The sequence below is a fragment of the Cherax quadricarinatus genome, unplaced genomic scaffold (assembly GCF_038502225.1).
Source record: "Cherax quadricarinatus isolate ZL_2023a unplaced genomic scaffold, ASM3850222v1 Contig200, whole genome shotgun sequence".
Lineage (NCBI taxonomy): Eukaryota > Metazoa > Arthropoda > Malacostraca > Decapoda > Parastacidae > Cherax > Cherax quadricarinatus.
Genome location: NW_027195226.1, coordinates 158,502 through 171,004, shown reverse-complemented (window position 1 = coordinate 171,004; position 12,503 = coordinate 158,502). Strand labels below are relative to the sequence as shown.

General features: G+C 41.0%; 1 protein-coding gene across 1 annotated transcript in view; it reads right to left on the bottom strand.

The window, feature by feature from the left end:
• Window positions 1-10,668, bottom strand: part of LOC128700055 (gamma-interferon-inducible lysosomal thiol reductase) — a 36,896-nt gene extending 26,228 nt beyond the window's left edge. The window contains exon 1 of the mRNA XM_053793005.2: window positions 10,078-10,668. Within this exon, the coding sequence (XP_053648980.1) occupies window positions 10,078-10,305 (228 nt within the window). The 5' untranslated portion in view covers window positions 10,306-10,668. The remainder of the gene's footprint in view (window positions 1-10,077) is intronic.
• Between the last annotated feature and the right edge of the window lie 1,835 nt (window positions 10,669-12,503).

Sequence of the window (12,503 nt, the reverse complement as noted above, 5' to 3'; positions counted from 1 at the left end):
GTTTATGGTCAAATGGGTGAGTGAGTGTAAGTGTGAACCACCAGTTGACAGGGTGTATCAGGGAGATAAGATGTTTTCTGATGGTAGTTTTGAAGGTGATGAATGTGTCTGCAGTTTTGGAATTTTCAGGTAGGGTGTTCCAAATTTTAGGGCCTTTGACATACATTGAATTTTTGTAAAGGTTTAGTCGGACACGGGGAATGTCATAGAGATGTTTGTGTCTGGTGTTGTGCCTGTGGGTTCTGTCACAACTATCAAGAAAGCGTTTTAGGTCAAGGTTAATATTGGAATTTAAGGTCCTGTAGATGTAGATTTCACAGTAGTAAGTGTGGATGTACTGAACAGGGAGTAAGTTTAGATCTATGAAGAGTGGGGGGGGGGGTGTTGCCAGGGATGGGATTTAGTGATTCTGTTGATCCGAGACATAGCTTACCAGGCTTAATAGTAGTAGTAATAGCCTGGAAAAATCAGAACAAGTCGTGGCACAGTATGAAGTTTTAAGACAAAGGTCAGTCAGGATGATAATTTTCGCACGCAATGCAGTTCCTTTATGTGATTTAGATTTATGCATCTATAAAACTTCATTATTCTACGTTAGGCTAGTTAAACTAAATTTACCTGTAATTACGTTTACCCAAATTACAATAAAAAAATAGCAAAAGACGTACTGTAGTCCCATAGATACTGGTATCCCCACGAAAACTGGGGCTGAGTCAGAATTTCTACACAAAGCAAAAAAATAAAAAGTTTATTTCTTTGCAAAGGTTACAATGTGTGTTTACATTTCATAATTTGATTGGTACAAAGAGTCACTATCATGCCGGGGCATTTCGGGCAGACTTAACCTAATACGTACTTAAGTCTAGACAGGTAAAGAGTGGCAAATTTCAAGTATTCAATATTTTACTTGATTATTAATGAGGTAGTAAAGTTTTCAGTTTAATGTAGACGAAACTGATAACAGTATTACAAGTACATGTAGTACAATTTATGATATAAACATACATTTTTAGGTATTTAATAATGGTTTAATAGATAAAGGGAGAGGGAGGGAGGCCAAGGGTTGGCTGTCTGATTAGAAAGGGGATAGATTTTTTGAGGTAGCGTTATTTCTATTTTTATTTGGGGTCTGAGGGAGCTTTGAGGGCTGAAGCCTCCCAAGCTCTTCCCTTGGCACGGCCACCAGCTGTATATTTAGTCAAGATAAAAAAGTTGGTCGGTAAGTCCTCTACAATTTACCAGCTTCAAGACAGCTTCTATTAGACTACACTGCAGCATTTTTCTTAAGCAGCCTCAAAATAACATCGATTACAAGGATGCCAAACTTAAAAAAAGAAAAAAAATCACGGGCAGTGTTAGTAATGAAAAATTGCTACACTTTGCACTGCGAGCATAGAGATTATGGAATATGTAGATTGCATTTCTCGATGTATATACGAACACTGACAAGTGCAACTCTCTGAAGTGAGCGCACGAGGGTGTTCACAGTTTTAATAGTACATATTTCACTGGCTGGGACAATAAAATAGTTAACAAATTCAGCCTTATACTGATTCTCTGACTATATCGTAGCGATATACAGTCAGAATCAGAAGCGCTACCGGAAAACGAAATCCATGGATTTCGTTTTCTGATCGCGCTTCAAAACTTTTTATCAGATTTATGTAATATTTCATTTAGTAGTGTTGGTAGATTAACTTAATTTTTGATAATGGACGACAATCTAACTTAACCTAACTAAACAATCTAAATAACGTTAATCTTAAAACGTGCTGAAATCTTATGCAAGAAATCGAGATAAAATTTGAGGACAGCTTGAGCATTTAAAAACCTTAAGATTTAATCCATATATTAGAGATTACAATATCATTAACTGGAGTTGTGCATGTGAAAAGTAGCCTAAATGGCTCATGGAGCCGATTAAGATTAAAAAGAAAATGTAACCTATAACAGACTGATGGACTGAGCATTAAGTTGGTAGACAGTAACCATCTGGAGAGGTACTATCATCCTATCAAATGAATGCGAATTTTGAAACCTGTTTGTTTGCACTAGCTGGATTGAATATTAAAATGGTATAAAATACGGACAGTTTGTTAGGTAAGACACATATGTTTCGCCTACAGAGTAGGCTTCTTCAGTCGAGTACAGAAAAGTTGATAGAAGCAGAAGAGACGTGAAGACGATGTAATCAGTCCATCACCCTGCCCTATATGACAGTTTTCGAAGGAGTCTCACCTACTTTCTTATGGAACTGAAAGGAAGCAAGCACTACAAGGGTAAGAACTTAAAAAATTCAAGAAAACTCATAAGTATGCCTTATTTGTACAACATATGTTAGGCCTATCTTGGAATATACAGCACCAGTATGGAACCCATATCTGAGGAAGCATGTTAAGAAACTGGAGAAAGCGAAGAAGTATGCACAAAGACTATTTTCAGAACTAAGATATATGAGCTACAAGGAAAGGTTAAAGGACTAATCTAACGACCATGGAGGACAGAAGGACCTGGGGAGACGTACAAAATACTCTGAGGAATTGATATGGCAGGCAGGTATAGGCTGTCTGAGGTGGGAAGCTATAGGAGTCACAGGAATGTCAGGAAATATTACTTCAGCCTCCGGGTGGTCGGGAAGCTGAATGACCTCGATAAAGAAGTGGTGGAAGCAAACTCCATACATAAATTTTAAGAATAGATACAAAAGGCTCATGAGCGATGACAAGTTGAGAGGCGAGGCCTGCAACCACATAAAATGGAAATACTTCCTTGTTATATACTTGGACCATTTCTAGAGTCTTTCTACCCTAGCCTGGGGCCAGACTTTTCTATTGCTTGCCTGTTGAACCTAGCTGTTGCTGTTGGCAACACACTGGCTCACATGTCCATTATAGCCTATTTGAACTGACATTTAGCAGAGGTAATGATCCAGTTCCTTCTTCAAAACTTCTTTATTCAAGCACTGTTTCTGATATCTGCTGGTAGCAGGCTGAAGAGTCATGGACCAAAGAAGACAGTATTCTGTAGTGTTCATGGTACCCCTGCTCTTCATCTGTTTGCGGTACAATCCCATATCTCTCTGGTACATTATAATAGTATGTGGATTTGATATTAAGACCTAAACATCTTCCATGTATACAGAATCAAGTATCTATTCTTTGCTCCAGAAAATATTTAAAGTATTTTTAGGTGCTCCAGCAGTTTAAATACGTTACTATGTTGGCAGTTAACGCTTTCAGTCTTTTTCGGCTTTTATTTCTCTTCTGCCTGGAACAGGGCTTTCAGCAACAAACAATTGAGACAACATTAGTGTTACCAGTGGCCTTGTCTAGTTTTGCAAGTTCCAACTATCCAGTTTATTTATTTTTTTTTTGTTTCAGCTGCATTTGCCTTTTTGCACTCTTTAAATGATAGATCATCTGCCATTAGTATTATATTAAAGTCTTATACATGTTTCTTTCAACACACGAGATGGTAGTCCCGTTTTATATCCAGTGCAAATTTTCAGTTTATTATGTATCTCAGCAATTTGACTGTCACAGTTGAGCATTACCTTTTCATTTTCCCAATGGTAAATTTTAATGCTATTGCTTGCAATTTTTCCTGTCATCTACCAGTGAGACTTCCATGCTTATTTTGGTATCATCTGCACTGGACAATACAAAGCTGTGGCTAGCGCTTTTAAGAAAAAATGAAGGAACACTGCAGTAGGTTTATTGGCACATGCTAGACAGGTCCAACTCCAATCACCCACTCATAATCTACCCATCCAACCAAAGTTCTCGCCCCCCAGTGACTACCTAAGAATTTGTTCCACTAATCTACACCTACTGCCAAACTAGTACTTTTCGATATCCTTTCTAAATCTAAATTTGTCCAGCTTTAATAAACTGTTGCAAGTCCTAACTTGCTTTGATACTTTCATCATGTTTATATCCTCTATTCCATTTTTCTATTTACACGCTTCAGTCATATTCCTTCCAATCCTTTGTCTTTCTGGTGTGCAAATTAAGTGCCTTCAGCTTGTCTTCATAGGAAAGGTTCTTGATACATGGGATCAACTTCATTATCCTGGAGAGTTTACCTGGAGAGAGTTTCGGGGGTCAACGCCCCCGCGGCCCGGTCTGTGACCAGGCCTCCTGGTGGATCAGCGCCTGATCAACCAGGCTGTTGCTGCTGGCTGCACGCAAACCAACGTACGAGCCACAGCCCGGCTGATCAGGAACTGACTTTAGGTGCTTGTCCAGTGCCAGCTTGAAGACTGCCAGGGGTCTGTTGGTAATCCCCCTTGTGTGTGCTGGGAGGCAGTTGAACAGTCTCGGGCCCCTGACACTTATTGTATGGTCTCTTAACGTGCTAGTGACACCCCTGCTTTTCATTGGGGGGATGGTGCATCGTCTGCCAAGTCTTTTGCTTTCGTAGTGAGTGATTTTCGTGTGCAAGTTCGGTACTAGTCCCTCTAGGATTTTCCAGGTGTATATAATCATGTATCTCTCCCTCCTGCGTTCCAGGGAATACAGGTTTAGAAACCTCAAGCGCTCCCAGTAATTGAGGTGTTTTATCTCCGTTATGCGCGCCGTGAAAGTTCTCTGTACATTTTCTAGGTCGGCAATTTCACCTGCCTTGAAAGGTGCTGTTAGAGTGCAGCAATATTCCAGCCTAGATAGAACAAGTGACCTGAAGAGTGTCATCATGGGCTTGGCCTCCCTAGTTTTGAAGGTTCTCATTATCCATCCTGTCATTTTTCTAGCAGATGCGATTGATACAATGTTATGGTCCTTGAAGGTGAGATCCTCTGACATAATCACTCCCAGGTCTTTGACGTTGGTGTTTCGCTCTATTTTGTGGCCAGAATTTGTTTTGTACTCTGATGAAGATTTAATTTCCTCATGTTTACCATATCTGAGTAATTGAAATTTCTCATCGTTGAACTTCATATTGTTTTCTGCAGCCCACTGAAAGATTTGGTTGATGTCCGCCTGGAGCCTTGCAGTGTCTGCAATGGAAGACACTGTCATGCAGATTCGGGTGTCATCTGCAAAGGAAGACACGGTGCTGTGGCTGACATCCTTGTCTATGTCGGATATGAGGATGAGGAACAAGATGGGAGCTAGTACTGTGCCTTGTGGAACAGAGCTTTTCACCGTAGCTGCCTCGGACTTTACTCTGTTGACGACTACTCTCTGTGTTCTGTTAGTGAGGAAATTATAGATCCATCGACCGACTTTTCCTGTTATTCCTTTAGCGCGCATTTTGTGCGCTATTACGCCATGGTCACACTTGTCGAAGGCTTTTGCAAAGTCTGTATATATTACATCTGCATTCTTTTTGTCTTCTAGTGCATTTCGGACCTTGTCGTAGTGATCCAGTAGTTGAGACAGACAGGAGCGACCTGTTCTAAACCCATGTTGCCCTGGGTTGTGTAACTGATGGGTTTCTAGATGGGTGGTGATCTTGCTTCTTAGGACCCTTTCAAAGATTTTTATGATATGGGATGTTAGTGCTATTGGTCTGTAGTTCTTTGCCGTTGCTTTACTGCCCCCTTTGTGGAGTGGGGCTATGTCTGTTGTTTTTAGTAACTGAGGGACGACCCCCGTGTCCATGCTCCCTCTCCATAGGATGGAAAAGGCTCGTGATAGGGGCTTCTTGCAGTTCTTGATGAACACAGAGTTCCATGAGTCTGGCCCTGGGGCAGAGTGCATGGGCATGTCATTTATCGCCTGTTCGAAGTCATTTGGCGTCAGGATAACATCGGATAGGCTTGTGTTAATCAAATTTTGTGGCTCTCTCATAAAAAATTCATTTTGATCTTAGACTCTCAGTCTGGTTAGCGGCTTGCTAAAAACTGAGTCATATTGGAACTTGAGTAGCTCACTCATTTCCTTGCTGTCATCTGTGTAGGACCCATCTTGTTTAAGTAGGGGCCCAATACTGGACGTTGTTCTCGATTTTGATTTGGCATAGGAGAAGAAATACTTTGGGTTTCTTTCGATTTCATTTATGGCTTTTAGTTCTTCCCGCGATTCCTGACTCCTAAAGGATTCTTTTAGCTTAAGTTCGATGCTTGCTATTTCTCTGACCAGTGTCTCCCTGCGCATTTCAGATATATTGACCTCTTTTAGCCGCTCTGTTATTCTTTTCCGTCGCCTGTAAAGGGAGCGCCTGTCTCTTTCTATTTTACATCTACTCCTCCTTTTTCTTAGAGGAATAAGCCTTGTGCATACATCGAGTGCCACCGAGTTAATCTGTTCTAGGCATAAGTTTGGGTCTGTGTTGCTTAGTATATCTTCCCAGCTTATATCGGTTAGGATTTGGTTTACTTGGTCCCACTTTATGTTTTTGTTATTGAAGTTGAATTTGGTGAATGCTCCCTCGTGACTAGTCTCATTTTGTCGGTCTGGGGCTCCACGCATACATGTCTGAACCTCAATTATGTTGTGATCTGAGTATATTGTTTTTGATATGGTGACATTTCTTATCAGATCATCATTGTTAGTGAAGATGAGGTCTAGTGTATTCTCCAGTCTAGTAGGCTCTATTATTTGCTGGTTTAAATTGAATTTTGTGCAGAGATTTAAAAGCTCGTGTGAGTGTGAGTTTTCATCAGAGCTGCCTCCTGGTGTTATTACTGCAACAATATTATTTGCTATATTCCTCTATTTTAGGTGCCTTAAGTTGAAATCCTCCAGGAGCAAGATGTTGGGTGCAGGAGCTGGAAGATTTTCCAGACAGTGGTTAATTTTTAACAGCTGTTCCTGGAATTGCTGGGATGTTGCATCCGGAGGCTTGTAGACTACCACAATGACTAGGTTTTGGTTCTCGACCTTTACTGCTAAAACTTCCACTACGTCATTTGAGGCATTAAGCAGTTCTGTGCAAACAAGTGACTCTGCAATGTACAGGCCAACCCCCCCCCTTTTGCCTGTTCACTCTGTCACATCTGTATAGGTTGTAACCTGGGATCCATATTTCGTTGTCCAAGTGATCCTTTATGTGGGTCTCAGTGAAAGCCGCGAACATTGCCTTTGCCTCTGCAAGCAGTCCACGGATGAAAGGTATTTTGTTGTTTGTTCCTGGCTTTAGACCCTGTATATTTGCAAAGAAGAATGTTATCGGACTGGTGGTATTGTTGGTACTGGGGGGGGGATTTTTTTTCCGGCATTAGTATCTGTATCTGTTGGTTTGGAGTGGAGGCCATCGACTGTGGTTCCACTCCAGGAATGACTGGATTTGGTGTACGATTTCTGCCATTTCCTGCCAGTTTTTTTTCCTTCCAGAGCATTCATATCCATGCTGCAATATGGAGAAAAGAATGCAGCAGCATAATCTAAACAAGGCCTTCATTATTATTTTATAAGCATAACCAAATGCTAAACCCGTAAGGGTCATATAGGTGAAGCCTTACAAAATCAAATACTGTGGCTGGAACAATTCACCAAAAAACCCGTACTTAAGAGGAAGGACCCTTATAGTTGCGTTTTAGTCTATCCTCAACCAGCTGCAAGTTGGGAGTGGTCCAGGATGGATTTTAATGTTGTCATTTATAAGGTCCCTCAATTTTTTTTTTGTGGAGAGGCAACAATTAAAACTGCTAGCATTACTAATATCCACACTAATTTTATAGGTCACTGGATTACGAAGACTGAAGTGATTCTGATTAAGACAACCAGGGATTACAGGTCATCAAGAGTATAGAGAAAAAATACAATGAAAAGAATGCCAGGCACTTTATAGTGTACTAAATATCACTGCACACAAGAAATACACTTTCACTGCAGAAGGCATCAGGACACTGGTGAACAGTTTATAGAAGAGCATGGACGGAAACAAAAATACAACGTTTTGTTGAAGTCTGATTTTCTAAAGACAAAAACATGTATAGTACAAAGAAAAGCAGGGACCATCAGCTAAAGCTATTCCCCATTTTTTCTCTATGCTATATTTCACTTGCTAAAAGACAAGAAAGAAAAGATGCCCTCAAAGAAATGAAGCAATTAATGGGATAAAAATGCATTAAACTGCAAACAAAAGGTGAAGAGGGGTCACCAAATGAAAAAAATATATTCATTAGAACAAAAAAAATTAATAAAAAGAAAGCTAAAAACGAGTTTATGAGGTAAAAGTTGAGGGAATCAACGAACAACCCAGAGAGATTCTTTCAAATACATATGTGTATAGTATACAAGTAGGAATAAAATTAAGGAAAAGATAGACCCACTTAAATGTAACTCGGGGTCACCTTACAGCTAGTGGCAAAACAGTGCACCATTTTTAACACTTATATTTCCCTTTTTACACAAGAGAATACCAAAAAAATTCCAGAAATCAATACTGTAATTATATAAGGAGTTTTGGATAAAAATAAATTATAAATGATCAAAGTTCCTAGTGATAAGTATCAAAACCATCAGCAAGCCCTGACAAACTATTTTCAAGGGTTCAAAAGGAATGTAAAAAGGAAGTTAACAATCCATTAGCCAGTCTCTTCAATAAATCACTACAAATGGGTATTATACCAATTAAGTGGAAAATGGAAAAGGTGATTCCCATTTACAAAGTAATGAGCACACCTCAAGTGTGAAAAAATTAAAGGAATCAATTATGTAATTCAAAACCACCTTGCAAGATGTACAGTACAGAATTATGATCAAGTATAATGACAGTATTATGACAGTTTTACAAAAGGTCATTCCTGCCTTGTGAATTTACTAACTTCTTCCCACTAAGGTATTTGATGCAGTAAAGCACAACTTCAGTAAGGCTTGTGATAGTGCCACATAGAAGACTGATCAAGAAAGTAGCAGTACAATGTTGAGGAGAAAATCTCATGGTTCAAGGAATAGCTGAATGATAGTATTTGCATAAATGGGAAGCAATCAGAATGGGGACTCTTTACTAACGATGTAACACAGGAATAATACTGGACCCTTTGTTATTCACAATCTATACATTAACACAAGGAATACGTTTGTAGAAGATACTAAAATAGGCTGTCAAATGTGTAATTTCCATGAAGTAACTAGTGTTACAGGATGATCTGGATAGGTTGATGTAGTAGTGCAAAAAGTGCCAGTTGCAGTGTAATGCTTTAATGTGAAAGAAATTTAAGGGTCTAACCCTGTGAAAAGAAAACTATGGCACATACAAACTAAATGTAAATCATGATCAAGCTGAATGAAAAAAAAAAAAAAAAGGACAGGATTTCTGGTCACTAGATACCAAAAGTAAAGACAATAGTGCACAGGTGTTCACAATGAAAGTAATAGAATTCACTTCATATCAAAATTTATAAATAAAAGTTTATAAGGATATATTCCAACTTTACATTTCTTTATAAGATAAGATAAGATAAGATTTCGTTCGGATTTTTAACCCCGGAGGGTTAGCCACCCAGGATAACCCAAGAAAGTCAGTGCATCATCGAGGACTGTCTAACTTATTTCCATTGGGGTCCTTAATCTTGTCCCCCAGGATGCGACCCACACCAGTCGACTAACACCCAGGTACCTATTTGCTGCTAGGTGAACAGGACAATAGGTGTAAGGAAACGTGTCGAAATGTTTCCACCCGCCGGGAATCGAACCCGGGTCCTCCGTGTGTGAAGCGGGAGCTTTAGCCACCAGGCCACCATATGGAGACTAGAACTGAGTAGCATAATCTAAATAAGGCCTCACCAATGGTACATAAATTTTAAGTACAACTTTAGGACTGCACTTTGGACCCTATGAAAAAAAATTCATGGTAAAAAAAAAAAAAGTCAATAATCCAACCAAACGTAAATTTTAACTCTAAATATAAGAATAAAATTTCTTTACGGAAAGAGGGAGGGCTACAAAATGGCTTTTTATCCCATAATCCAAAATATAAATGACTCCACTGCTCAACTCAGTGATGATTAATTTACAACGCATATTCAAACTAAAATCCGAGCATTTAAAGTTAATAATGATAATTTAATCTAAGGGGAAGGGTAGCTCTAATTCTCTAGATCAAGAACCCTTCACTGGCATCAAGGTACCCTCTTTAAAGGGCAGAAAACCTTAAGCTCTCTGCAAATTTAGCTGATAAATCACTCACCAGTTCCTCATTCTTGGTTGGGGCAGGGGCCAGGAGCTGAACTTTGCCCTCGGCTTCACCTTTTTCTTGCAAGGAAGCTTTAGCTGCCGCAGACACAGCTTGCCCAACCTTGAAGTTAGGGGGAGGCTCTCCTGCAGGCAGGTCAGAGTAATCCCATACCTTCCATATCAGCACCACTACCAGCACCACTATCATGAACCGTATTAATCGTCCACCCCCCATGTCCATTTTCTAAGTATATTATACGTGTATGGTTGAAGGAAGACTACCAGCACTTGGCTGCCACCATTACTACTGCTGCTGTGTTACGAACGAAAGACTCCCAGCACTCGTTTACCAGCATTACCACCACCACCACCACTGCTGTTGCTAAGTGTGTGTGTAGGGACGACTACCAGCACTTGTCTACCACTACTGCTGCAGAGTATGTAGTGTAGGGAAGACTACCAGTACTCGTCTACCACCACCACTGCTGCCGAGTGTGTGGTGTATGGGAGACTACCAGCACTCGAATATCACCATTACCACTACCACCGAGTTTTATACACTTGTAGTGTAAGGAAGACAACCAACACTTGTCCACTACCACCACCACCACCACCACCACTACTACTACTGCTGCTGCTGCTGCCTCCAGCTGTCACTCGCAGACGTCAACACTCAAGGCTGACAACATCTGGCACAAAACTTGTTTCACCATTTATTTCTCTTGTTCGCCTTTAATTTCGCTCTGTATTATAAGAGACAATAAAATTTTTTATTATAGATCTGAATTATATTGCCGTATTGTTTTTAATGTCATATTCTTCAGGAAGCAAATATCTTGCAAATGTCCGGCAACACCTGAACCTAAGGTGGTCGTGTCCTTAACAATGTATACTGATTAACACTGCTGACGTGTCACTAATTATGCACGCCTGTCATGTTATTAACATGGTGTCCCTCTTACTAACATAGCAGCCTTGTCTTGGCAGTAAATAAGATATTACAAGGGTCCCAATGGGAAATAAGTAACTCTTGGGTTATCCTAAGTAATTTACACATTATTGTTTAACTGTGTACCTGTACCTAAATGAGCTTACTTAACATTTATTTACAGCAGTAACATGTTCGTAACCTTGGTCAGCACTTACCAGGGCGGGCGTGAAAGTTCATTTAGGCACAGGTATACATAAGTACAATTATCATACTTGGAGAGGGTTTCGGGGGTCAACGCCCCCGCGGCTTGGTCTGAGACCAGGCCTTGTGGTGGATCAGGGTCCTATGATAGCCCCAGAAAGTCAAAGTGACTTATTTCCATTGCCGTGGCTGTAACATATTGCCTCGTATCCCTGTAACTACACGATGGTCTTAAGTGCCACTTATAAAGGTTTATTTAGCCCCTCCAGCATTTCAGTATTATAATGTACAGTTGCCGTAATCTTAAAACTGTACAGTTATCAACATGGTAATGTGTATGATAGACATGCAGTCAGACTAGGAAAACTTTAGCAGTGGTCTCAGTTTCCACACTCCACGCCCCTCAAGGAAGGTTCCTTGATGTTGGTGAGGGGCTCTTGATTTAGGGAATTGGATCTGTGCTCCAGTTCCCCGAATTAAGCCTGAATGCCTTCCACATCCCCCCCCCAGGCGCTGTATAATCCTCCGGGTTTAGCGCTTCCCCTTGATTATTGTCCTCTTCAAGGGGGGCTCCTTGGCGTGGTGAAGAGGCTCTTGGTCTGAGGAATTAGACCTATCGGTCTTCTTCCTCAGACCGAACCTAATTACCCCCCAATCTCCCCTCCCCTATCCCATCCTCCCCATCCTCCCCTTTTTCCTTTCCTCCTCCTCCTCCCCACTCCTCCCTTTTGCCCTTCCTCTTTTTGTCCTTTGGGATTTCTCCCACAGGCACGCTAGTTCCTAGGTAGAGGAAAGGACACCGGGGTCGATCCCATTCCGTTGAGGTTTCTTGGCGGTGGCGTAGTTTGCCGTGGAATCTGGATTGCCTAGGGATGTCCCGATCCCTCTCCGGTATCCCGGAGTAGCTTTGGGTGTCTTTTGGGCGACGGGTGTATCTCTGGAAGCCACCTTTCGGATTCCGGGGGTGGTGGCTGAAGGAGGTATGCTTTGTGGCGGATATCCGGCCGCCCTCTCTTTTGTCCACCGAGGTAGCTCGGCAGATGTGAGGTTGCTATCCCAGATTGCTGGTTTACTGGCATGAAGGGTAGGGTATGGCACGGGTTCCATGCTGCATCTGCGCTACTAGCGGTGTCGAGTCCTCTTGGGCGCGGAGGGAGATTTCTGGCCCTTTCATTCCTCCTAGGAACTATCCCTCCCCGGTCCCCCCTTTTTTTTTTCTTTTTTTTTTATTTTTATTTTCTTTTCTTCTTTCTTTTTTTTTCTTAAAAACAAAAAGAAAGAAGTAACCTAACCATGGCAGCCCTAGT